The sequence below is a fragment of the Microcaecilia unicolor genome, chromosome 11 (genome assembly GCF_901765095.1).
Source record: "Microcaecilia unicolor chromosome 11, aMicUni1.1, whole genome shotgun sequence".
Taxonomy (NCBI): domain Eukaryota; kingdom Metazoa; phylum Chordata; class Amphibia; order Gymnophiona; family Siphonopidae; genus Microcaecilia; species Microcaecilia unicolor.
In genome coordinates, this window is record NC_044041.1 from 85286316 (window position 1) to 85314053 (window position 27738).

Sequence of the window (27738 nt, forward strand, 5' to 3'; positions counted from 1 at the left end):
TTTGCTATGATAATTGATAAGTAAGGTATTCCCCAGTAGGGTATGTTTTAGCATGTAAGGGTGGGTAGTGTGGTTCCCCCTCCTCTTTTATTTTTCAGGGGGTTTGCGCTACTTCTATCCATTGCTTACAAGATTCAATAAATGACACCCAAACTTAGGTACTGGGATGATCTGTGCTAAACTACTATTCTGCAAAGGGCACAGTTATCATACAAATCTTTCAAAATTAACCATGTCAGCACATTGTTTGCTGCAAAACAATTAAGTGCTTGTTAACACCAGTTACTGATTATTGGTGCCAATTTAGCCAATTAATTTGCACATGGATCTATGATCTTCTCCCAAAATTGAGTGCCTAACGTTTGGTGATCTGTAGAGCTGGCATAAGTGTGCACCTATGTTCCAGAAATACATGTGTAAGAAGAAGTGTGAGTCCACCTTGACGCCACCTGTATGTATGCCTACATAAGAACATAAGCGTTGCACATACGGGGACAGACGAAGGTCCATTCAAGCCCAGCATCCTGTTTCCAACAGTGGCCAATCCAGGTCACAAGTACCTGGCAAGATCCCCAAACAGTACAATATATTTTATGCTGCTTATCCTAGAAATCAGCAGTGAATTTTCCCCAAGTCCTATTTAATAATGACTTATGGACTTTTCTTTTAGGAAGTTATCCAAACCTTTTTTTAAACCCCGCTAAGCCAACTGCTTTTACCACATTCTCTGAAAAAGAATTCTAGAGTTTAACTACACATTGAGTGAAGAAATATTTTCACCGATTTGTTTTAAATTTACTACTTTGTAGCTTCATTGCATGCCCCCTAGTCCTAGTACATAGCATCCTGCGAAAAGTATGCTATGTAAGATACGTGCATATTTATAGAATCATGGGAATTCGATATATGGTGCCTCGCATTATGCACTATTTCTGCACCAATTGTTTGGCTTGGAAAAAATGTTTAAAATAGAAGCAAGGCGCCAAAACAGTCCAAAAACAGCAGATCAATGCAGAACTACACTTAGGCACTATTCCATAATGGGCACATAGTGCTTCTGCACGGATCTGAAAAGGGGGCATAATGATGGGAAGGACAAGGGCAGGTCGGGGTATTCCTTAAAATGCATGCAGTGTTATAGAATTGGGGGGATCCTGCGGGGATGTACACCTGGTTTCAGTTGGTGTAAATGCTTGTGCCCAATTCCGGCGTTACACATTATTCTATAAACAGCGCCCACCCAAGAGAGCCATTTATAAAATACCGTTTCAGTGCTATTTTTTTTGGCGCCTTATACTGAATCCAGCCCAGGAGAAATTTTGGCACATATGCACACATATATGCCATTGATTCTTTGACTGGGTAACCAAACAGTTGGACGTGGGAGGGACCCTAGATGTGGTCTACTTGTATTTAGCAAAGCCTTTGACACAGTTCTGCACAAGTGACTGATAAACTGAGGTGCAGTCGGTATGGACACTAAAATGACTGACTGGGTTAAAAATTGGTTAAATGGAAGGAGACAGAGGGTAGTAGTAAATGGAGCTTTCTCCAAGAAAAAGGATGTTATCAGCGGTGTACCGCAGGAATCTGGCCTCGGGCCAGCTATTTTTAACAATATTGCAGAAGTACTGTCTGGTAAGCTTTGTCTCTTTGCAGATGATACCAAACTCTGTAATAGAGTAGATACGCTGGAGGGTGTGGAATGGTCCAGTAATTGGCAACTAAGATTTAATGCTAAAAAATGCAGGGTTATGCACTTGGGTTAGAAAAATCCAAGGCACCGGTACAATATAGGGGGCGAACTGCTGTGTACGAAAGAAGAGTGGGACTTGGGGGTGATTGTGTCTGATGATCTTAAGGTGGCCAAACAGTTAGAAAGGTGACGCTCAAAGCCAGAAGGATGCTGGGGTACATTGGGACAGGGGTGGCCAGCAGGAAAAAAGAGGTGATAGTGCCCTTATATAAGTCTCTGGTGAGGCCCTGTTTAGAGTACTGAGTGCAATTCTGGAGATCACCACCTACAAAAAGATATAAACAGGATGGAGTTGATCCAAAGGGCAGCTACAAAATTGGTCAAGTGTATGGGGACAGACTTATGGCTCTCAATATGTATACACTGGAAGAAAGACGGGGAGACAGGGGATATGATAGAGACATTTAAATACCTCGGTGGCATTAATGTACAGGAGGTGATGCTCTTTCAAATGGAAAGAGAGGGCATAGGATGAAGTTTAAAAGGTTATAGGCTCAGGAGTAATCTAAGGAAATACCTTTTCATGGAAAGGGTGGTGGATGCACGGAATCGCCTCCCAGTGGAGGTGGTAGAAACGAGGACTGTGTCTGAATTTAAGAAAGTGTGGGACAAGCACATGGGATCTCTTAGGGAAAGGAGGAGATAGTGGTTGCTGTGGATGGGCAGACTGGATGGGCCATTTGGCTCTTATCTTTTGTCTTGTTCCTAGTCTAACAACATACATATGTAATCTGCACTTAACTGTTAGCGTTTACTTTATAGAACTCCATGTGCAGATTCCCCTGGCCAAACAAAAATACAATTCAACATTGCTCATGATCCTAGAATAAACACTGCAGTAACAAATGGCAAATGCTGCCAATCGCATCACCAGGAGGAAGATTAAAACAAAACAAAGATGATTAAGCAGTCAGTTCTGGAAATAAAAGAGCTTAAATTTGTTCTAATTGCACTTCAGTAGGAAAGCAGGACCGTAACTCTGCTACATTAACTTCTCTCTATACTTTTCTAGCAAGTTCATCATGCAAAAACTAGTGGTTATGGTTGACTTACCTTGACAGACTCCAGGACCAGTTTTCCCTGATCTTTATCAGGTTCATTCCCTCTCTTCTATCATCATCTCTTACAGCTTCGTCTTATGCAGGTTGCGATAATTAGGTGGAAAGGGCTCATGCGCTACTGCGTTAATTGGGCTGCGCTAGAAACAGAAATACCGCATGACACCTGGGCGTGGCCCATTGGTAGTGCTGTTTTCCCACGTGCTGCCAGCGCAGTAGCCCATTATTTATTTTATTTATTTATTTGTTACATTTATATCCCACATTTTCCCACCTATTTGTAGGCTCAATGTGGCTTACATAGTACCGGAGAGGCGTTTGCAGACTCCGGTGTAAACAAATACAAAGTGATATTGTGGTAAGATAAAGTTCATGTGGCACAGCCACACTAGGGAATGGTACAATGGAAGAGTTGTGTTATGTCCATTACGTTCTTTAGTTTTGTTATGTTGCAAAGATCAGGCATTTATGTTGGATCGAGGTTAGTTTTTTAGTGTTTTCCGGAAGTTTAGGTGGTCATTCGTAGTTTTCAAGGCTTTTGGTAATGCGTTCCACAGTTGTGTGCTTATGTAGGAAAAACTGGACGCATGAGTTGATTTGTATTTGAGTCCTTTGCAGCTTGGGTAGTGCAGATTTAGGTACATTCGTGTTGATTCGGATGTGTTTCTAGTTGGTAGGTCGATCAAGTCTATCATGTATCCCAGAGCTTCACCGTAGATAATTTTGTGAACCAGAGTGCAGATTTTGAAAGCAATGCATTCTTTGATTGGGAGTCAGTGTAGTTTTTCACGAAGGGGTTTTGCACTTTCAAATCGCATTTTTCCAAAGATAAGCCTAGCTGCCGTGTTTTGAGTGGTCTGAAGTTTCTTTAAGGTTTGTTTTTTGCATCCCACATAAATTCCATTGCAGTAGTCTACATGGCTTAGTACCATTGATTGTATCAGGTTGCGAAATATTCCCCTCGGGAAGGATTGTTTCACGCGTTTGAGTTTCCACATTGAATGGAACATTTTCTTTGTTGTGGATGTCACTTGGCTCTCTAGTGTTAAGTTGCAGTTCATTGTAACTCCGAAGATTTTCAGGCTGTCTGAGATAGGGAGGGTGTAATCTGGGGTGGTGATAATAGTGGGGTTGTCCGTGCTGTGTAGGGATGAGAGGATGAGACAGTGTGTTTTCTCTTTGTTTAGTTTGTAAAAGGACCCCTTAATGTTTTCATACAAATATTTTCTCTCAACATTTATCACTACAAAATTGATTATAATAACAATCACCACAGATCTACACTGCTGCTAAAGGTGGCACTGTCATTCCTTGTCCTGTTCAGAGGAGAATCGGAAACTGCAGGTTAGTGAAATAAAGTTCTAAACCAATGATCATAATTAGTAGGAGCTTTATAAACAAATCTAGTTTGTTCTTGCTCTGGTAAAACTGAGCACCACACTGTTTTTAAATAGATGCTGTGCCTGGATCTGGAGGAATAGACTTGAACACCCTGCAGTGAGCTTTGTACCTCTTTATGTAAGCACTTCAGAGTCGAGAAAGCAACAAATCCAATCATTACCCAGTGTGATCATTTGGCTCAAAATTGCATGATAGACTTTTGAGCTATTTACTGATCATTGAGCACGTACTATCAAACATATAAATGCCAAGTTACCGACTCACCTGCAAATGCGCAGTAGAAACTTCCCTCTCTGTCCCGCCCTCGCGTCAAGACGTGATGACATCAGAGGGCGGAACAAAGAGGGAAACGGAGTCGGACTGTCGGACGCTGCCGCTGGAGCCTGGAGCCTGCAAACGAACATCGCGCGCACCAACCTCCACCCTCCCCCCCCATTCCCGCCGCCACTCCCTCCCCCCTCCGTGCCGGGCCCCTGCACTGACCTGACAGCGCCTCTTACCTCCATGTGGAAGCGCTGCAGGCAGCAGCAGAGCGATCTGCTGCTGCCTGCAGCACTTTCACATGGAGGTGAGAGGCGCTGTCAGGTCAGTGCAGGGGCCTGGCACGGAGGGGGGAGGGAGTGGCGGCGAGGAGGGTAGCTGGAAATCTCGCCCGTTTTAACGGGCTTAACGGCTAGTAGTTTAATAGAAACTCCACAAATTCAAGGATCAATCAGTCTAAGTAAGCTAAGTGCATGTATTAACAGGATGATAGGCGACTAGACGGCGACAGGGAGGAGATGGAGGGAAGGAAGGAAGTTGGCCTCGCTCTGCAGTAGCTCACTGAATTATCTTTTTTTTTTCACTCCAGGATCGTCCTTAAACTGTGGCTCCATCAAGCCTGACCTAGTTTTGGTTGTGTGAAAATTCCCTCATTGCCTACCCATCCCTTCCCCACCAGGGAAGGTGAGGGAGTGGGTGATTCTTTTCAATCACCTACATATCAGCAAATGAGAGTGTGCAAAAATCAGACTGGACATACCAACAGCATGGCAAATAGTATATTTTCAAACTGCATTGAATTCATAATTTGTAGGTCAGTAGCTTATCATATTTAGATGGAGGTTACTTGAACATTTTACAAATAAAAGTGCAGTCATATCTGGGGTAGGCATGGCAGAGATTGCTTTTGTGTCCCAGTATGCTAAAGAGATTTGGGTAGGAGAAGAAGGTGAAATTTAGCTAAGATACTGGAGTCAGCAGCACTTTGAGAGGTATTTTGGCATTTTGTATTGTCCACAGAGGAGTTTGATCCTTCTGAAAGATGTTTAACTATTTTAAAAATATTACTAACATAAAGAGGAATCTGTGTCTTGCTTATGTAATGGCATATTGACTAAAGATCTATTTATAATGTTGTCAAATAACACATAGCTCATAACAACTGAGCCAACTGTTGGCTGATGATTCGCTGTGAGGGGAAAATGTCATTTTTTTCTATTACAAGCCTAATGAAAGCTAATTGGGGAAAATCTAAGAATTCACTTTAGTCATGCTTGATAAATTAGCCCAACTGTTTTTAGACATCAGCCAAAAAGAAACCAACAACAACAACAAAAAATCCTTCCTTTTGGTCAATGTGTAACACTGAGGATGCAATCAGAGTTGTCAGAATACTGTGGGAGATGAAGAATCTTAATTTTTAATATATTTCATACTCTTAAAAAAAAAGCTTGCAAGTCCAGTTCCATGGATCCAATCTAGAAGTGCTGACCAATGAAGTACCCAAAGGAAGATGAACACTTGCCATGTGTCTCTTGTTGTCAAGCATGGGGGATCTTGAAATAGACACACACCTCTAGCTCTTTCCTCCTCCATCATACGCATACACTGGGGCTCTTTTCTCCAATCTCATTTACAAGAATCCACAGTAGTACCTCTGGTTCATTTCATACTTCACAGCTGTGGGTAAACATTCTGCTCCCTCTTCCTATCCCCTGTCCCCTCTGGCCCAATGGCAGCAGAGAGTAAACAAATAAGCAAACCAAAGCTTGTAAAATCTTGGAGTGGAGGAGTGGCCTAGTGGTTAGGGTGGTGGACTTTGGTCCTGAGGAACTGAGATCAATTCTCACTTCAGGCACAGGCAGTGACTCTGGGCAAGTCACTTAACCCTCCATTGCCCCAGGTACAAATAAGTACCTGTATACAATATGTAAGCCGCATTGAGCCTGCCATGAGTGGGAAAGCGCGGGGTACAAATGTAACAAAAAAAAAAATCTAGACAGGGCAGTGTATGTATGGGGGGGGGGGGATTCTATAAATAATGCTGAAAATGGGGTGCCAGAAAAGACTGGTTCTCACCCCCAGATTCTATATATCGTGCCTAGTGTTCCGCGCCAAAATCCAAGCGTATTCTATAGCAACGCATGTAACTTAATTGGCTTAACAAGCTAATCAGCATCTTAATGAGCACTAATAGGCAATAATTAGAATTTACACACACAACTAAGCATATTCTGTAACGTACAGCGCCTAAAATTCTAATATGTGCAGCCCAAAAGGGGCGTTTCGTGGGCGTTACAAAATTTACATGCACTGTTATACAATATGCTCCTGTGTGCCTAAATCTGTGTGCCGGCATTTACGCCATGTTTTCATTGCTGTAAATGGATGCGTATAGTTTTAAGTTCTGTGATATCAACAAAGCATATTCTATATACCGTGCCTAAATATAGGCGCCGCTTGCAGAATACGCTTAGGTGGAAATTTATTCCGCACAGAGTTTTCAGGCCCTAAGAGCTATTCAGGCCCTAAGAGCTATTCTATAAAGGGCACACTTTTAGGGCTAGATTCTATATATCTCGCCAAGATTTCTGCATGGAAATCGAAGTATATTCTATAAAGTATGCTTTAATTTAGGGGTAATGGTACTTTATAGAATACATCGAACACTAGTCCACGCAACTAAATTTAGTCTCTGTCAATTACGCCAACTAAAACCTTTTGTAAATCCAAATACCTAAATTTAGGTACAGAGTGGGTGTATTCTATAACAACGCACATAGATTTTAGAAACACCCACAATCCGCCCATAACTACGCCCACTTTTCAACTATGTGGCTTAGAATTTACGCACACCACAGAATATGCTTAGCACGTGATGCGTGCAAATTCTAATGCCAATTAGTGCTGATAATTGCTTAACTTCCAATTATCAGAGCTGATTAGCTTGGTAACTAATTAAGTTATGCTCATTGTTATGCAATATGCATCTATTTCCACACAGAAATCTCAGCGTGATATATAGAATCCTGTGGTTAGTGCCAGTTCTGTGGGTGCCAGACTTATGCATGCTGAAAGCTGGTGTACATCCTGGCACATAAGCTGGGTGCACTGACCCATTATTCTATAATACTGCATGCAACCTTTTAAAGCGCCTCTGACCCCTCCTATGACTTGTCCACTTTTGGTTGCATCCTATGGGATTTAGGCACTCAGTGTTAGCACACAAAGCCTAATAAGTGCCAATTAACATCAGTAATTGGTTGTTAGCATCTGATTATTAATGGCTAACAGTTCATACCTTGAAAGCGCACCCAAATCGGGGCACAGTATATAGCATCTTGGGGGGGTCTATTTCATGATCTCTGTCCCTACATATATATGTACAGACTCTTAATTCAAAAAGTCTTTATATGAAATATATATACCCTTTCATCAACGCCCTTCTCCTAACAGCCCTCTGAAGTACAGGTGGATGCCAAGCATATACAGAGGCTTCAGCAGGTTAAAGAAGAAGTGGAGAGAAGGGGACGTCTAAGGAGAAGGGAATTAGCAAGGACAGGAGATACTGCTCTTTCCTCTCCTGTAAGCAATTCCTAGTGTCTCCTCATCCATCTGTCCCCAAGCCTCCTACCCCAGTGTAAGCATCACAAGCTGCTCCTTTCTCCAAGCTGGGACTCTGTCATCATTATACAACCTCTACTGCCCATTCTTTCCATTGAACCTTCCCTGTATATTCTCCATTCTCTGCTCCCCCTGAAACTCAAGCCACCCACTCTTCCCACAAGAGTATGAAAGGCAGGCAAGAATTTAAAATTGTTAATGTGCTGTAACTGTGCTGTTATTGTACACTGCATAGAGCTTTGTAATATGAGATGTGCAAGATGAAATGTGAAATAGTTAAGTGATGTCTGTGAGCAGCATTCTGGACAAAGAAAGATACAGTTAATGTTGTGAAAATGCCCAATTTAAGAAGTGAGGCCAACATGGTGGCTTGAGAAAGATGCTTTTACTAGTGCCCTGGGAATTGTTTCCTTTCTATCAATGGGAAGCCTTCTGAGGTCCTTGTAGACTTAACAAGACCACAGGGGAGGGAGAGACGTAAGGGAGAACTGCTGGACCTGCAGGAAAGAGAAGAAAAGGTTTAACCTGCAGTCAGAGGCTGGGTATTTTGGCACCCTTAATTGCCAGCTCCCTGGGCCAGAGCCTCTCCCGGTCCAATGGTTAAGCCAGCCTTGACATCACCTTCCTAAACCACATGGCCACTAGTGACTACTGACAGCTACATATGTCACTATTTTAGTTGTTAACAGTGGTAACTGCTAACATATTACTAAAATTACAGTAGGACACAATTATACTACCAATAACTGTCCTAATACCTTCACTCTAGCTAGAAAGTCTTGATGAATTGCCCTCAGATTTCAAGACCCTTCTCTACACCCTGCTTGACCTCTTCCTGCACCACTTAGGGGTGTGAGCACCCTGGGTAAGAACCCCTATTTTAGAGAAATCAAAGGATCAAGATCCTAATCAGGAAACACTGCTGGTTACCTTTGTTTCTTCAAGACTGTGATTCCATCGGAAGGCTGTACTTTTGGCACCAATGGAACCTTTTCTTGGGTCCAGACACAAAAGGAGAAAAAAAAACCCCTACGACCAAAAGTCCAGAGTAGGGTGGACCATGGCAATCCACTGTTATGTTTCAGGATGAGTGAGCCCTTGGACTGCAGAAGAACAGTACTGCCTGCCTGCACAGGGGACAGGACTGTAGCAAGCTGTGAGCAAGTCCCTGCAGAAGAGATAGCTCCACTAGAGTCATTGAAGGAAGCAGGAAGCTGAAAGCAGAAGTTGTGCTGGAGCTGGAACCAGGACTGGAAGCAGAAGCTGTGCTGGTACTGAAACCAGAACTAAAAGCAGAAGCCATGCTGGAAGCTGAGGCCAAGCTGGAAACAGAAGCTGTACTAGAAGTGGAGCCTGGACTGGAAGCAGGAGCTGTGCTGGAACCAGGGCTGGGAGCTGAAGCCGAGCTGGAAGCAGGACGACCTGTTGCAAGGCAAAGAGGCAGAGAGCAGCGACTTGCAGAAGAAGGCCCAGGGTGATGATGTCAGCAAGGGATGGGCCTCGAGCAGCATTAACCAAAATCCAGCCACCCCCCAATGAGTACGCACAGCAGTTGGCAGGACAGAGGGCAGTGGAGTGCATCACATGGGGCCCCAACATGGAGGTAAGGGAGCGTGGGGGTGACCGTGATATCCACTAAGGAAACACTAGAAATCAGTGGTTATAACATTTTTTAATAAAACAATCACAATAAAGGCAAAGGTACCACGTAGAACGTCCACATATACAATTATTGATATTTTGCATGCAGACCTTGTGTATGGGACCTTTGCCTTTTATTGTGACTGTTTTATTAAAAAATGTTATAACCACTGATTTCTAGTGTCTCCTTAATGGATTGTCGTGGTCCACCCGTACTCTGGACTTTTGGTGTTAACCATTTCTTGGGTGACTTGGTACAGATATTTACAGGCCTGTGTTGTCAGAGAAAGGAACAAAGGAAGAAGTATCCATCTTTGCTTTAAGAGCCCAGAGCCTCCTGCAGAAAGTGTAGTATCCCTTTTCTATGTAAACGTATACTGATTTACTCATGCTTCATACAAGAGGTTAAAATGCTTTCTTTATAATAAGAAGTTGGAGAAGACTGTTAAGAATAGATGGATAGCTCTGTCGGAAATGTTGTGCTTTAATAGTAAGTGGTAGCAGGGCTGGTGTAAGTATGTTTTGGAACCCTAGGTAAAATTTCAACCTCTCCCCTCCTCAAATTAACTTCCATGCCTCTGTGCCCTCCCCCTGAAATTTTGATAATTAAAATGTGAAATCATGATCACCACAATATAATTCCTCCCAGAACAGTCCTGTAAAAATGCATTATTCAACATCCACATAGAACTTTCTGGGTGTTTGGCAGAATATAAGAAGTATTATTATTATTTATTAATAAATACTGGCCCCCCCCCTGCCATCCTGACCCTTCCACAAGATGAGGTAATTTCCCAAAATTAATTTACCCAAGTAAATAGGCTATTTGAAATTGCCCGACCTCCTGCAGGTACAATTGTACCCTGATGGTTCTTCAAGTTAGTGGAGCTGTCAGGACCTACTGTTTTGCCTTGACTACAGCTCTTCTTTGCCACCCTCAGTGACCACCTAGTTTAAAACATAGAAAATGACAGCAAATAAGAACCATATGGCCTATCCAGTCTGCCCATCCATACCATCTACTAATATCTACTGTTCCTTCTCACTTTGAGATCATTTGTGCTTGTCCAATGCTTTCCTTCAATTCAGATACTCTTCGTATCCACCACCTCCACCAGGAGGCCATTTCATGCATCTTCCACCCTTTCAGTAAATAAATATTTCCTTAGATTATTCCTAAATCTATCCCCTTTCACCTTCAACTTTTTCAGAGTAGACCATTCAGGGCTGGCTTAAGGCAAGAGGATAGAATGTTTTTTCTTCCCTGACTTACAGTTTCCTTTTGTATTGTTTGTTCCATCATTTTCTGGATTTCTCTTGGACTTACCATTAGATGTGGATCTCTTCACAGCCTGCCTCCAATCTGCAAATCCCATGCAACTATTTTATAAACAGCAAAATTGTTAACGCTCTTTATTTTCAATTCTTTGGAAGTTAGTTCCCCATAAGCAAGGCTGTCCCCTTCTGTGTGCACTCTTTTTTTTTATGTCATATGACTTTCTGAGATTGAAGATATAGTCTAACAGACTTCAAGTTTAAAGTAACATTTGGTTAGAGGCCTAAACAGTCATATGAAGCTCAGTTGTATATAGGATGTTAAGATGGGAATTGAGACATTCAGGTTGGAACATTCACAATTCCCCCTGGTAGTTTACAAAAGCCTCCACCCCACATTCCTTTGCCAAAGACAGCATCCTCTTCTGAACCCCCCCCCCCCCCCCCCCCCCCCCCTCACCCCCGGTACCTCTGACATCAAGAGCATTCTCTTCTGAAACACCCCACACCTCCTCCAATATCATTCTCCTCTGAACATCCCAGCGTACACACCCCACCTCCCAACATCAATTTGTACCTTCTTCCAAACCCCCATGCACTCCCATGACATCAATATTTTCTTTTCAACCCTCTGCAATCCCCCAACATCAATATCATCTTCTCAGAAACTTCCCCCCACCGACATCAAAATCATCTTCTTTCAAACACCTCTAACTCTCCAACATCAGCATCCACCATCCCGATGAAGATCCACACCCTCTGATTCTCTCCTAGATCCTAACAGGGGTTTCCCCTGGTACAACTAGTAGGTGGTAGAAGAGATCCCCAGTTGCTCCTGCCCCTCCTGGCACTAGGTTCAAAATGGTGCTGGCCAACCCCTAGCAGTAGTCTCACAGTAAAACTGCTAGGGTCAAGCTGCCAAATGGTGTCAGAAATATCATTATACACAGTGTTTTGGGAGAAAAATAAGGAACCCCCAACATTTTTCCAAATAACCCAAAATGTCCTACTGTAGCAGAAAATTCTGCCTCAAATTTGAGGACATTTCTGAGTACAGGATGGAGCTCCAGCGCATTGAGCTTGCAAAATAGTTGAAGCTCTTAATTAATGAAACCCAGAATTCAATGAGTCAACAGTTCAGTGGCAGTGAAGATTTTTGTGAACGTGTCAAAGTTGAAGAGGACATTTTGAGCATAAATTATGAATTAACTAAGAAAAAAAACATTATACTTATGTATTTCAAAGGTCATACTAAATGTTTAAAGAGCTGCAAAGTATTTTGAAAATATGTAAGGGTCCTGTTTTTTTCCAGACAAGTGGGCCGATATTCAGAGTGATTTAAGCAGGCAGGAGAGGCTCCTGCCCACTTAAATAGCTTCCCGCCGCTAACTGTGGATATCAGCGGCACTTAACGAAGAGTGCCAATGCTTATCCTCTCAGACCGGGGCAGGTCATGGACGGTGCTGGGGGCAGCACTGGGGAGGAGCCCCAGGTTATGAGGGTGCCAGCAACATTCAGTGCCGGTACCCACATAGCTAAGTGGCTCATTTAGAACAGCTCAAGAGCCCCTTCAATGCCTCCCCTGCCAATGTCCTCTCTTATGCACCCTCCTTCCAGCACACATCAAGACACCCCCCCTCCTCCCCAGCTGTGCAGGCAGGCCCTCCCCTTGGGCTGATCTGTATTCCTGGTGGGTGTAGCGGGGTCGTAGAGGGCAGGAGCTCAGCGCCAGTCTAAAATGGTTGCTGTGACCTCTCACAGCAGCTGCTGCAAGAGGTCACAACAGCCATTTTAGACCAACACTGCAAGGGGGCAGGAGTGAGAGGGCTCTGCTCCTGCCCCTAAAGACCCCGCTAGACCACCAGGAATACAGGTAGGTCCAGAGGGGGAGGGCTTGCCTGCACAGGTGGGGGGGGCAGGGGGGGGGGTCTTCTGGTGGGTGTCTTGACATGGGAGGGGAGGGCTCAGGGGCTTTAAAAAAAGTTATGCAGACTGGCTGGTCCAATATTCAGCCAGGGACACATAACTTTTATGCGGCCAGCCGACCCGATATTCAGCCAGGCCCGCATAAGTGCCAGGCTCCCCGCCCGCCCAAAATTATACCCTGATAGTCAGTGCCGGTGTCCGGACATGGTCCGGCACTGAATATCAGGGGATACTTTAGCCAGTGGTGATCAACGTTTTAAAAACGCTGACCGCCACTGGCTGAATATCGTGGGGATGCTGTATATCCTGATGAACTTGAAAAAAAAATGATAATAAAACTATTGCCTACATTTTAACAATTTCTTCTCTATTTTGAAAGTAATACCAATAATGTTACTTAAATAACATAGTAAATGACAGCAGATAAAGACCACTATGGTCCATCTAATCTGCCCAGGACGGTGGCTAAGAACATAACAATAGCCATACTAAATTAGATCAATGGTCCATCTAGCCCAGTATCCTGCTTCCAGAAGTGGCCAATCCAAGTCACAAGTACCTGGCAGAAACCCAAATGCTAGCAGCATTCCATGCTACCAATCTCAGGGCAAGCAGCGGCTTCTCTCATGTCAATCTCAATAACAGACTATAGACTTTCCTCCAGGAACTTGGCCAAACCTTTTTTAACTGCTGATACCACATCCTCCAGCAACAAGTTCTAGAGCTTAACTATTGGCTGAGTGAAAAAATATTTCCTCCTATATGTTTTATAAGTATTTCTAGGTAACTATTGAGTGTCCCCTAGTCTTTGCACTTTGAAAGGGTAAAAATCAATTCACTTCTACTCGTTCTACATCACTCAGGATTTGTAGACCTCAATCATATATCTCATCTCAGCCGTCTCTTTTCCAAACTAAAGAACCCTAACTTCTTTAGCCTTTCCTCATATTTGAGGCGTTCCATCCCCTTATCATTTTGGTTGCTCTTCTTTTAACATTTTCTAATTCCGCTATATCTTTGTTGAGATATGGCAACCAGAACTGAACGTAACACTCAAGCCTTACATGTAGGTGTGTCTCCTTCATTCTGAAGTCTTTTTTCTCCACTTTTTGTTATTAAGTATAGTGACATCCTTGAGATACAGAATAATACTGTAGAAAAATTCTTGGATGATTTGTGGTTTTCCAATTCTACAGATTCCTGTAGTGAGGTGTACTTACCAGAAATTGAAATCATCCATTATTATACTGTTGCCCAATTTGCCAGCTTTCCTAATCTCTGTAAAATTTCTTCATCAGTCTGTTCATTCTGTCCTGGTGGATGGTAGTATAGCCCTACAAGAATACTCCTTCCCTTCACACATGAAATTTCCATCCATAATGATTCCCCACTGCAATCTGTTTCATGTGGAATCTTTATTTTATTTTCACTCGATTCCCCTCTTAACATATAGCGTCACCCCCCCCCCCCTCCAATTTGATCTTCTCTATCATTGCGATATAATGTACCCTATTAGCAGTGTCCCATTGATTTTCCTCTGTTCCACCAAGTCTCTGAGATGTCTATTATATCTACCTCTTCATTTAGTCCCATCTTTTTTTTAGGCTTCCTCGCATTTGTATACAAGCACTTCCAATTATGTTTTTTCCTTGGATGTACAAGCTGCTTTGAAGTTGAAGGGGATAATGTGCCTCCTTTAGCCTGCTCTTTTTATTAAGTCACCTGGCTTTATATCATGTTTGAAACCTCTCAATGGGATTCCCTAACTATCCTGTTTTAATAGTATCCTTCAAGGATACTCACACTGAACCATGCACTCCTGGCAACTGTTGGCTCCCCCCCCCCCACCCCCCTCCATTCTAGTTTAAAAGCTGCTCTACCTCCCTTTTTAAAAGTTAGCGCCAGCAGCCTGGTTCCATCCCGGTTAAGGTGGAGCCATCCTTTCGGAACAGTCTCCCCCTTTCCCAGAATGTTGCCCAGTTCCTAACAAATCTAAATCCCCTGCACCATCGTCTCAACCACTTTTGTTACTGGTGTACAGGGGGGGTGGGGTTGATCAGAATGTGCTGTTCCTGGTCCGTGTGTGTCTTCTGGATTATGCAGTGTACATATGCAAACCTCAGCCTCCACTGGTGTATTTTTCTATATGTAGATGGCGGTGAATATTGCATAACCAGATTTTACCCTCAGAAAGCCTTTCTAAAATTATCCTCCACAAGTATTTTGGCAAATGACTTTTTTTTCAATCAGCTGTCAAAGATTATATCTATTTCTCCAGTATTAATTATTCTGCTGCTAATAGTAAACACATTTTTCCTAAGGCCCTTAGTGCTAAAGAAGCACACCACAAGATGCCATGGGGGTCAACCACTTTTCTGTTGTCAACTTAACAGATCAATGGAAAGCAAGCACAGGCATCCTAAGGTCACTGCAGAATGCTTCTTGTAGATGGTAAAAGTCACTCCACCCTAATGGGTTAAATTAATTTCTTCTTTTTTTTTTTTTAACTATGTGGTACTCCATTACTTTATCTAGCAAGCCTATGCCTTTATTTTGAAAAAAAAATACTCTTTTACTTGCCTCAGAAAAACAGTTACCAAAATAGGATTGTTTTGACAGAAGTTCAAATAGCAAGCAGGTCATCTTCCCCTTACCCCTGAAATTTTCCCAGACTGCACTAGCCCAAGAACCAGGGAGTGGTGGAAATGAAGGGAAAAAAAAAACTGTTCATGCTATTGCCCAGGTTATTTTGCATCAGGATATATCACAATGAAATGTGACAGTACAAAAATTACACTTGGCACTATCCTTAATGATACATATTAAACATAAAGGCAAAAGAGCAGCTTAGATAAACATTTTTAGAGAATCTTATGAGAAGCTGGGCCTGCATAGCTTAGTTGTTTGGCCACTGTCTTACCTTTCATGTTTCCAGCAAATTTGCAGAATGCACAGACCCCCAGGTGACATTTCTATCTTGTGTCTACATAATCTCTGTGCTTGATTCTTTTCCATTGCTTTTTGTAATTTTCCTTTGAAGTCTTACCGTTTGCTTCCACTACATCCTGTGAGTTAACTCTGTGTTGTATGAAGAAGCTTCCTCTGGTGCCATCTTTCTTATAAGATCTATTTGCTTTCCCTATCTCTCTCCATGATCTTTTGCCTAATCCTCTCTTTTCCAGGCATAAGGGGTCCTAGGTGTTTGGTTCGTTCTCGTGGGGATGTTGCTCCATCTTTGTTGTCCTTCTTTCTTTTCTAGTTGTCCTACATCCTTTTGAGAGCGGGCAGCCAGAAGTGCCCACACTGTTCAATATGTCAGTGTTCTATGGATTTATGGAACGGAGCAATATTATTTTGTTTTGTTTGTATATCCTCTATTAAAAATTCCTGATAAGTACATAAGTATTGCCATACTGGGACAGACAAAAGGTCCATCAAGCCAGTATCCTGTTCCAACAGTGGCCAGTCCAGGTCACAAGTACCTGGCGAGATCCCAAAACCAGTACATTTTAGGCTTATCCCAGAAAAAAGCAGTGGATTTTCCCAAGTCCATTTTAATAATGGCCTTATGGACTTTTCTTTTAGGAAGCTAGCCAAATCCTTTTTAAACCTGCTAAGCTAACTACTTTACCACATTCTTTGGCAACAAATTCCAGAGTTAATTACACATTGAATAAAGAAATATTTTCTCCGATTCGTTTTAAATTTACTACTTTGTAACTTCATCGCTTGTCCCTAGACCTAGTATTTTTGGAAAGAGTAAACAAACGATTCATGTCTGCCCATTCAACTTCACTCAGTATTTTATATACCTCTATCATATCTCCCTCAGTGTTTTTTTCTCCAAGCTGAAGAGTCCAAGCCATTTCAGCCTTTTCCTCATAGGGAAGTTGTTCCATCCTCCTTTATCATTTTTGTCGCCCTATCTCTGTACCCTTTTCTAATTCCACTATCTTTTTTGAGATGTGGTGACTAGAATGCACACAGTATTTAAGGTGCGGTCACACCATGGAGCGATACAAAGGCATCATAACATCCTCGGTTTTATTTTCCATTCCTTTCCTAATAATACCTAACATTCTATTTGCTTCCTTTGCTGCCGCAGCACATGAGCATACGGTTTCAAAGTATCATCAACAATGATTTCTACATTCTTTTCCTGGTCGGTGACTCCTAACGTGGAACCTGGCATTACGTAGCTATAGTTCGGGTTCCTCTTTCCCACATGCTCACTTTGCACTTGCTCACATTAAACATCGTCTGCCATTTGGATGCCAGTCTGGTCACGGTCATCTTGCAATTTTTCACAATCCTCTTTCGATTTAACAACTTTGACTAACTTTGTGTCATCGGCAAATTTAATTACCTCACTAGTTATTCCATATCTAGATCATTTCTGTTTGAACCGGTCAGAACCAGTTCAAACTGGTTTTGAACCAGTCGGAACTGGATTTAAACTGGTCCGAACCAGTTTGAACTGATCAGGAAAAGTTAACTGTTCGGAACAAAATGCTAAATTTGCCACTTTACGCCTTTTTTCAGATCCAGTATACACATGAAAGGGTAATATATTTACCATACTGCCTTTCATTTCACACAAGTTTTATGCTGATTTTATAAGAGGCTTTTGTATGATTCCAAATGTTTTACTCAGCTAAACTTCTAACATTCAAACCAAATACCCACTCAGATTAAAATAGGCACAACACTATCCCTAATAGTGCCACAATTTCTCACAAACAAATTTGCACCTGCTTTGAAGGTGTAAATGTCAGCCTTCACACCAAGAACGCCTATGTATGTCCACTCAGTGGTGTGCAGGCTGTGGAGTTCTATAAAAGCCATTTTCCACACTTAAAACACATCTTACACAAGGCAAATGCTTACAAAATTACCTCTATATTGAACAGCACAGATCCTATGGCACACCATCTCCTGTCCTCTAGGCTGAAAAATGATCCTTTGCTGATTTCTTTGCTTTCTTTTATTCCCTAATAGCTTAAAAATAAAGGCTCTTAAGACAACTGAAGTTACGTTTCCTTCTCAATCAGAACCAGCCCAGTGATTCCAGTGACAGTTCTACGCACCTATAGAGAAATTTGGACTTCAGTCCAGACTACAGAATGACACGGGGACAAAGTTAGTCCCCATCCCAGCCCCATCCCTGTGGGTTCTGTCTCTGTCCCTACCCCATCCCCGCGGGCTCTGTCCTCATCTGCAGAAACCTCGAACACTTTAAGATTTTATATTTAAATCTTTTTTATTAAAGTATAAAAGGAACAAAATGCTGTTGCAACTGTTCTGTATAAATTACAAATAGAAACAATAATAACAATGAGCGCTATAATAACCCCTCTCACCAACAGTACCCTCTACCCTTCCAACCCCCAACAATAGCTGACTCCTAGTACCCCAAGGAATCCTAATCCACCCTGTTAAAATGTCCAAGGGTACAAAATACAAGCCGTTCTGTATGCCCTAGTGGGGGAGAAATATGCCCTATAAAGCACTATTATTTTTAAATCTGTGGATGAATTAATAAGTCATCAACCATCTGAGGATTCAGTCTAGCTCTCCTGTCTACCAGACTCCTTCCTGCAATAGAAGATGCTTCTCAGAAGATGTGCTGGAAGCAGGAATGTCTAGGAGCCTCCATGCAAATTTTGCCAGTTGTGGCCGCCATGTTTGCTTGTTTTTCCAAAAATCAAATATCGTTATCTGCATCACGCAAACATAAAACGATCCATTTCATTAACAGGCTTCAAAGAAGAAAATGGCAAGGGGACAAAGTTCATCCCTGTCCCCATGGGCTCATCCCATCCCTGCAGGATCCGATTCTGGCCCATCCCAGTGTGATTCTCTAGTCCAGACTCAGAACATCTGCTGTCCGGGTCTGCTGAGGCTGGGGATGCTATGAAGGGACCACCCACAGTCCTTGGAGAAGGGGAGGGGATGGAGTCATTGCACAGTGGCCATGTCCATTAGCTGGATTTAAGGCTCATGATAGCAGGGTTCCAGAAGGTTGTCCTGGTGCTGCCTTCAGCCAAATAACATCACTGATAAGATGAAAGGAAGTAATTTGGAAGGGACTAGAAAGAGGATTTTTAAAAATCCCCAGATAGCGGGAATCAAGAATTATAGTTCCAGATCTCAACCCTACTTCAGATTCAGTTGAAAGTCCCAAAGGAGGAGGAAAAGGGAACAGCAAGGGCCAATAAAGCAAACCTTTGGAAAATGTATGTATTTCATTCAACTAGACTCCTCTTAGCCATGTGTTTGCTGACATCCTCAAACAAACTTCAGCAGACATGACTTCTCTCTACAGGAGCTATGTTTACCCTTCCCTCTAATATAATATTTATTTATGACTAATAATTACTGTTTTACTGTTTTGTATTATAGATGTTATTATGTTAGCCCAGACATTTAAAGTTACTGGTCTTTAGCCATCTGCTTTTGGTAATTTGCAACAACAAAAGAAAGCACAAATGAGCCTTCAAGAATGGAACAATGGAGAGGCCTTAATCCAACTGACCCTGACATGGGCTGTGTCTCGGCACACATTTGGTCTTCCTCAGGGGTCAAGCTAAAACTCTCCATGACAAAAAAGAGGTCCAGATAGCTTCTTCAAAAACAATGCATAGTAGTCAACTGCAAAACAAAATGAATGTGTCTGTACCGTTCCTGTCTGGGTAAATGGTTTGCGCTTTCTTTGGTTGTTCTAGTTTTTGTACTTTTGGACCCTCTCTTTTGCTGTTTTTTGGTAATTTGCAACCATCTATCAATTTGTTCTAAAACCTGTTCTACTGTCACCCCACTTAGAGCCAGTTCCTCACATTCAGTCCTCGATTTAAGAATCCCCTGCACATCCTTTCATCAATGCAAAGAATTTGTCAGCACCTCTTCGGCAATGGTTCCCTTCCTTCACTTGATTCTTGCAAGCTGTCAGCTTCTGTCTACTGCATTTTGTAAAACACCCGGGGTCCTGTTTACTAAAGTGCAGTACAATTCTGCAGTACCTTGTGTTAGCTGCCAAAAATTAACACACGGTCACTGCAAAGCCTCTGCAGTAACTGTGGGAGCATGTTTTGCCCAAACCAGATATCCAGACATATCCATCCAATATTTAAACGCATTTAGTCAGCCAGGAAAGGCTCCTGGCCAGTTAACTGACACTTAACCAGCTAACCAACGATATTCAGCAGGAGATTGCTGGTTATATCCCGAAGAATATAACCGGCTATCCGCTAATATTCAGCGCATCGCCGGCCAATTTGGCCACCAAAATAGTAGGCCTATCTTTGGCTGGATTCAACTTTTTTTTTTTTTAATTTATGATCAGTTCATAATACATTTCAAGTATAACACTTGAAACAGCAAATGCCAACTATTGCAGGATAATAAGAATAAAAAGAAAACAAGGAAATTCAAACATGGACATAGGCAGCATATGCAACCTCAATAGAAGGAAAATAAAAAGAGGAGGAAGAGGAGGGGCAAAGGAAAATGGAAAAGGAGGAGTACCTAATTGAATATAGAAGTAACATAACAGGAAGTTTCTTCCAAAGGCTAACAGTTACATATTTCGATAGAAGAATATCTAATTGTCTGGATTGTAAGCTACAGTGAACCTGAACTCTGTTTCGGATAATGTGGGGTACAAATGTCATAATAAATTAATAATCTGTGACAGCTGCATTCAGCATGGGAGGAGGACACTACAGAGCTGGTAGCTTCCTAGCTTCGACAAAATTACTTCAATGGTCCGGGTCAACAAGGGAATAATATTTAGCCCCCAACTTTATAACACATTTACAAGGAAAGTGCAGGAAATATGTAGCTCCCAAGGTCAAAACTTGAGGTTAAGAGCCAAAAGGCCTTTCCCCTCATTTGTGTGGCCCTGGAGAGATCAGCAAATACATGAATTTTTTGACCCAAGAATAACTTAACTGGCTAGCGCGGAATATCAGCTCGGCTGGTTAAGTTGAAACTGGTTAAAAAAACACCTGGATATTCAACGCGTCACTAGACACTGCCCGGCATTGAATATCTGGGCTCAGCGCCAACCACGACTAACTTCTGTGGTCTGAATATCAGGCCCTGAGCATCTTGATCTGTAGCTACACCTTATTTGGCAGATTGACCGCTAGTGGTAGTAGCATAAAAGTACTGCTAGAAATCAGAGCAGGCAAGAGAGCAGAGGCATCCAGGGATTGCTCCTGCCCCTAACCCAGCAGGAGCACCTCAGTAAGTGCTGCCTCAGGATGCCAACTGGGGGGGATTTTTTTTTTTTTTTTAAAGCATCAAGCTGTGGTTAATGCATGCAGATAACACAGATGCACTTACCGCCTCGTCTGGCTACACCCATAATCCACCCATTCTCCATTATGTTCCCGCACCCTGCTGCAGTAAGTGGTTACCACACAAGTTAGTAGTAAGGTACAGTTGTTGTTACTCTGCACTTTTTCTCGGGTAAATGTTACTGTACTTTAGAAACATATCATTCTTAGTAGGTTTTATTCCAAAGGTAGCTGAACCTACTTTCAAAAGGTTCCTGCTTTAAAACAGTCTTTTTTTTTTGTTTGTTACATTTGTACCCCGCGCTTTCCCACTCATGGCAGGCTCAATGCGGCATATACAGGTACTTATTTGTACCTGGGGCAATGGAGGGTTAAGTGACTTGTCCAGAGTCACAAGGAGCTTCTGTGCCTGCAGTGGGAATTGAACTCAGTTCCCCATGACCAGAGTCCACCACCCTAACCACTAGGCCACTCCTCCACTCCTTTTGGGTAGTTAAAACGTCTAATATTATTTTTCTCTCTTTCTTTTTCTTCTTTACGTGCATCTTTTCAAACCATACCTTGGCAGCAGATGGCAATAAAGGAAAACAATGTCTGATTGCAAGTTTCTGAAGCAATTGCTCAGAATAATACTTCTTCCTACTTGAGGGATTTTCTGAGCCTGCTCCTCGCAGGAGGCTATTATTCTATTCTGCTACCTTTTGTTCTTTATCTTCCAGTTTACAATTTTTTTTTAAACAAGGTGCTTCCTGTTTGTGGGGTTAGTCCCCTCTTTTCCTTCCCAGATGATACTCCTTCCAAACACTTCACTCACATCACTCCATCAATCATTCAAAGAGCTTTTATATTCCCGCATGAAATATTAACAGTGCTCATCAAGGAAACATCTGTGTGCCTGGATGAAGGGCTGCAGAGCCTCTTGAGTATTGAGTTGGAGGTAAATACTACTGGAAACAGATAGGTCTGTTTAAACTGAAGGGAATCTTCAAGGGTAGAGTGTCCCTTTATGACATCTTCACTTGTGTTGTCACTGCAGAGAGTAATTGAACTTTTTGTCCATTCCTGCTGCGCCTCCTTGACAGGGAATGTTATTTGAAAAAAGGGATTATAGCACATTTTATTTTCAGCTTTCAAACCAAAATTGCAGCACTTTTTATTTACAGCTTTAATATTGGTGAGGTTGGGGTTGTTTTTTTTAAACCTTCAAAAATGCTATGCTAGAGGTCTAAGACTAGTGCTGACTGAAACAAAATCTAAAAGCATAAATGACCTGCATACACTGAGAGCACACTGGCACAAGAAAGAAAAATATATAAAACAAAGTAAATGGTTTATTATAGTACCATATTTAAAAATCAGGTAAACAGGGCCTGACACTATATTTGAGATATTTGGTAATCCACTCAATCAGTTAACCATCGTGGTGACATAAGAGTGAAACCGCAGTACATACAGAGACCCAGCATAATAAACACCATCACGATGCAGTCCGTCAAAGAGCTGAGGGGAAGGGTGGCACAGCAGAACTATCATGTCTTAATAATAAGTGATACTTAAGAACAAGCTGAACACCACAGATGAGCGTTCAGAACCTTAGAGAAAATGCAAAGAGCAACAAAGAGAATTAGTCCATCCATCTAAGTCAGAGTAGGTTTGGCAAAAAAAAAAAAAAAGAGGTAAGTTTTGAGGGCAGACTTGAATTGTTACAGATGATTCAATGTGAAGGCATTTAGGTTCTATAGGGTAAGGACCAGGTGCAGCTTATGAGGATTCCAATCTAATTTTTGGAAGGGGGGGAATAACAGACAATTAGTGGTGGATAAAGGTAGAGTCCAAGATGGCTGGTAAGAATGGATAAAGAGGCAGTCCACTATAGTATAATTTGTGTGAATACTAAGGTTTTGAACTATATTCTATACTATAGACTACAAGTACAGCAAGATGACTTAAGTCTCCTGCTTAGCATGGTTTGTACACACCCAAGAGCAGAGACATTTTTAGAGGACCTCTTCCAGCAACAAAGGTTTCAGTGTCAGAGGTCACTTTCCTTTCAGCTTTTGGCCCAGAAATGGACTTGTTTCACCTGGACAATATTAGGGAAGGAAGTAGGCAGGAAATACAGCACTGAGCTTTGATGCAGAAGGCATAAAAATGATCTCGGTGCACAGTTCACCAAATGCTTTGTCCAGGGGATTCATGCAAAACTGGCTGCAAACATCTAGTTCATGGAATTAAAAAAAAAAAAAAAAAGCACCACTACATTTACAGCTGGTGCAGTGAGTCTGTGACTCCGCTGCACTGTCATGCAGGACTCATGCCTAGGTTTGATTCCCAGCGTGTCTGGGCATGCTGTAAAGGCTGCACTCAGTGTTCATGGGGGTGGGGATGGTATAGGAGTTATGAAATCATTGCAGGTTTCTGAAAGGGGCCCTGGTGCTGGGCCCAGGCAGAGGACTACTGGTGCATTAACTGGGCTTAAGATGGGATATAAAAATGGGGAGGCGGGGGGAACTCACAAGAAAGTTCATGGTGCTGAAAGCCCAAAAGAGAAACTACTGAGTAACCCAAAACACACAGATGTATCATCACAGCATGCCTTTCATCTACACCATTATATTCATGGCCAGCCTACAACCAAGATCTACTGGATAAGCATAAAGTCACAATTAACTAGATGCTTTTAAAGGACCAATTCCCACTCCCAGCTAGAGGGCTGGATACCAAAGAAATTCTAGTGTATCCCTTCTCTAGTCAGCATAAACTGGTTCTCAGAATACAGACAATTCCCCTGGGCAGCACTGAAGCAGAAATATATACTTCCTCTTGCCAGACATGCCAGAAACAAGTCTGACAAAGCACGTGGGACATGTTACAAAACAATTCAGATAACAAAAAAATAATAACAATAATTCAGCCAATATTACTACTTTGTAATTGGATGTATTAAAGAAATCAGAAAGGTCTTTGAGGGCACTGGAAAAGATGAATTTAAATGGGTGAAAGAAGGGTCAAATGCTTCATGAACATTGACAAAAACAAGTGAAATGAACTGTACTGATAGAATAAATTACATGCCCCAACATTGTGGTTCAGCTAAAATATGCTCCCTGGGCTGTAGCTTTCACCTCAGAAAGCAAGGCAGAGAATGCTAATGAGGCAGGTCAGACAGGAGCCTTCTACCTCTAAGGCTAACCCTTGCTTGGGGGTCTTTGCATAGTACTAGCAAGTCACTCCACAATTTTTAATTCTACTGAAATTAGATTGATAGATAATAGTCTGTCATCTACTAACCTCCTCTTCTATCTGCCCAGCAGCAGATTCTACCACACAGCAGCAACCTGAAGGAAGGTTTTCTGGTTGCACTGAAAACTGAGATGTAGAAAAACACAGTTTAAAAATCAATCTAGGCTCAGTCTTTTCAACTCTGGTCCTCAAGGACAACAGGTAGGTTGGTGTTTAGAACCTTATTATGCTAATTTACCTGCTCTTACTCAACCTTTAGCATTTGCAGTAGACATTGTGCAGAGATGCATAAAGAGATGAGGCCTAACTAAAATAAGGCTGAAATAAAAACGTGTACCAGCTGATATTCAGCCCATAGCAGTCAGCTTGCCTTTTTCTTTTACGCTGATCACCACGGGCAGAACTAGTCCCAGCTATTCAAATGCCGGGCTGTGTCCGGACACTGGAATTGAATACTCAAGCTAATTAAAGGTGTGCTGGCTACAGGATTTTATATGGGTCCTTACTGAATATCTGCCAGGACCTGTATAAGAGATGTAGACCATAGCCCTCTGCAAAAAAAGCCTGAGCCCTTGCTGTCGTTCCCTCCAGCTACCTTGTAGATGCCTGGTGGTCCAGTGACAGGAGCAATCACTTCTGTGGCGGGAGGGAGGGGGTACCATGAAGGCTGATGCCACAAGCTGGAAGTTAACCTGGCACTGGGTAATTTTTCAAACCACTGGCTGTCCTAACTTTAGCTGCTAACCGGTTAAGACCCAGTTCCTCCCAAGCTCCACTTACGGACTGCTGCTGCACTAACCAGGCAATGCAGGGCTGGTCTGTGGCAGTATTCAGTGGCCCTGTCTTAAGTACTGCTGAATATCATTACTTAAGCAGTCAAAAGCAATTGAACTGGGCAGGAGCCTCTGCAGCCCCATGAAATCCCTTTGAATATCAGGAAGGTAATTTTTAGGGATGAGGTGGGGGTTTTAAGCCCTCTTCTCAAGAAGCTGAGCAATTCCACTTGGTCCTCTGAGCATGGAGTAAAGGAAAAGCTTACTTGTAGATACTTCTCTTTCTCCTGTAGCTCAGACGCATAACCTCCATGAGCTCCACCAGACAAGAGATTCTAAGCCCTGTCTATTGTTAGCCTTACACATGCATAGTTTATTATCGCCCAGGCCCTGTATGACATGTAGTCACCAGGCTTCTCCTTAGTCTTGCCAACACAGAGCATGTGAGAGTAGGATCTACGTTCATCTCTAAACTTGAACTACTTGTCTCAGAAATATACAGTACACTTTCTTTAGTCCAGTTTGTATTAATGTTAATGCCATTACTGAACATTTCACTTTGGGATTTCAAACAAATCCTTCTAACTAAAAATATTCAGACAAAAGGAAACCCTACAGTATCTGATAGCTAAATCTCTCTCTTTTTCCCCTTCCTCCCACCACACAGAAAAGATGGACACCTTTAGCACCAAGAACCTAGCTCTGCAGGCTCAAAAGAAGCTCCTGAGCAAGATGGCTTCCAAGACCATGGCCAGTGTCTTCATTGACGACACAAGCAGTGAAGTCCTGGATGAACTGTATCGAGTTACAAAGGAGTATACTCGGAACCGCAAGGAAGCACAGAAGATCATCAAGAACCTGATCAAGGTTGTCATGAAGCTTGGTCTGCTTTACCGTAATGGGCAGTTCAATACAGATGAGCTCATGCTGATGGAACGCTTCCGCAAGAAAATTCACACCTTGGCCATGACTGCTGTTAGCTTCTACCAGATAGACTTCACTTTTGACCGCAGAGTTATGTCTGGCATCCTCAATGAGTGTAGGGATCTACTTCATCAGGCTGTTAACAGACACTTGACAGCCAAATCGCATTCCAGGATTAACCATGTCTTCAATCACTTTGCAGACTATGACTTTCTGTCAACACTTTATGGACCATCTGACCAATATCGTATCCACTTACAGAGGATCTGTGACGGGCTCAACAAAATGCTGGATGAGGGGAATATCTGATTTAAAATTAACACCTTCTTTTGGAGCTGATTTCTAGCCAAACTCTCCCCCCCCCGACAGGTGCTAAATATCTTACTCTTCTGCTGTACAACTGTTTGCTAATTGTGCCTCTATCCAAATTCATTTAAAATGTTCTACTTCATGTACTCTTCAGTGAAGAGAAAGGGACCAATGTTCTCTATGACAGCACAATCCAATGGAAGACAAGGTAAAATTATGTATAATCATACCTGATAATTTTCTTTCCATTAATCATAGCTGATCAATCCATAGACTGGTGGGTTGTGTCCATCTACCAGCAGGTGGAGATAGAGAGCAAACTTTTGCCTCCCTATATGTGGTCATGTGCTGCCGGAAACTCCTCAGTATGTCGATATCAAAGCTCCATCCGCAGGACTCAGCACTTAGAGAATTACACCCACGAAGGGACACTCTGCCCAGCTCACCACCGCCGAAACGGGGGAGGGGAATTAACCCAGCTCATCCCCACACAAGTGGGGGAGGGGAATCCGTCCAGCTCATCCCCGCGGAGCGGGGGAGGGACACCACACCCGCCGATGCGGGGGGATCTGGCTTATCCTGCAACCGCAACCGCGGGAGGAGCTGACTGACCCTAACACCGCCGAAGCGGGAGGGGTACAAAGCTGCCCTACAGCCGCACGAAGCGGGAGGGAGTGCCGGCAGAATTTATGTCTCAATCCAGCCCCGTAAAACGGAGGGGAGAGGAATGCAGCAGCTCACTGTAACACAAACTCGTCTCAACTCTTGAAGAATCCAAGTGAAAGAAGAACTTGAACACGAAGTCCTCCTGAAGTAACTGAAGGCTAAACTTGAACCTAAAATTCAACCAGAATATAAACAGTACAGATATCTGGGAGGGGCTATGGATTGATCAGCTATGATTAATGGAAAGAAAATTATCAGGTATGATTATACATAATTTTACCTTCCATATCATCAAGCTGATCAATCCATAGACTGGTGGGATGTACCGAAGCAGTACTCACCCAGGGCGGGACATAGAAATCCCTGACCTCAACACTGAAGCTCCAAACCGGGCCTCCGCCCGTGCAGCCACAGTCAAACGGTAATGCTTGGAGAATGTATGAGCCGAAGCCCCCGTTGCCGCCTTGCATATCTCTTCCAAGGAGACGGATCCGGCCTCTGCCATCGAGGCCGCCTGAGCTCTCGTGGAGTGAGCCTTCAGCTGGATAGGCGGCACCTTCCCCGCGGCCACATAAGCCGCT

The 27738-nt window shown here is 42.7% G+C and overlaps 1 protein-coding gene across 4 annotated transcripts in view; it reads left to right on the forward strand.

The window, feature by feature from the left end:
* TNFAIP8L1 (TNF alpha induced protein 8 like 1) overlaps positions 1 to 26692 on the forward strand; it is a 31771-nt gene extending 5079 nt beyond the window's left edge. For 2 of the 4 annotated variants that reach the window (XM_030219529.1, XM_030219531.1), the window contains exons 2-3: positions 24557 to 24686; positions 25926 to 26692. In XM_030219529.1, the coding sequence (XP_030075389.1) occupies positions 25931 to 26491 (561 nt within the window). In that variant the 5' untranslated portion in view covers positions 24557 to 24686; positions 25926 to 25930 and the 3' untranslated portion in view covers positions 26492 to 26692. Of the gene's footprint in view, positions 1 to 24553; positions 24687 to 25925 lie in introns of all 4 variants that reach the window. The other 2 variants (XM_030219530.1, XM_030219534.1) reach the window with 2 other exon arrangements.
* Positions 26693 to 27738: the final 1046 nt, after the last annotated feature.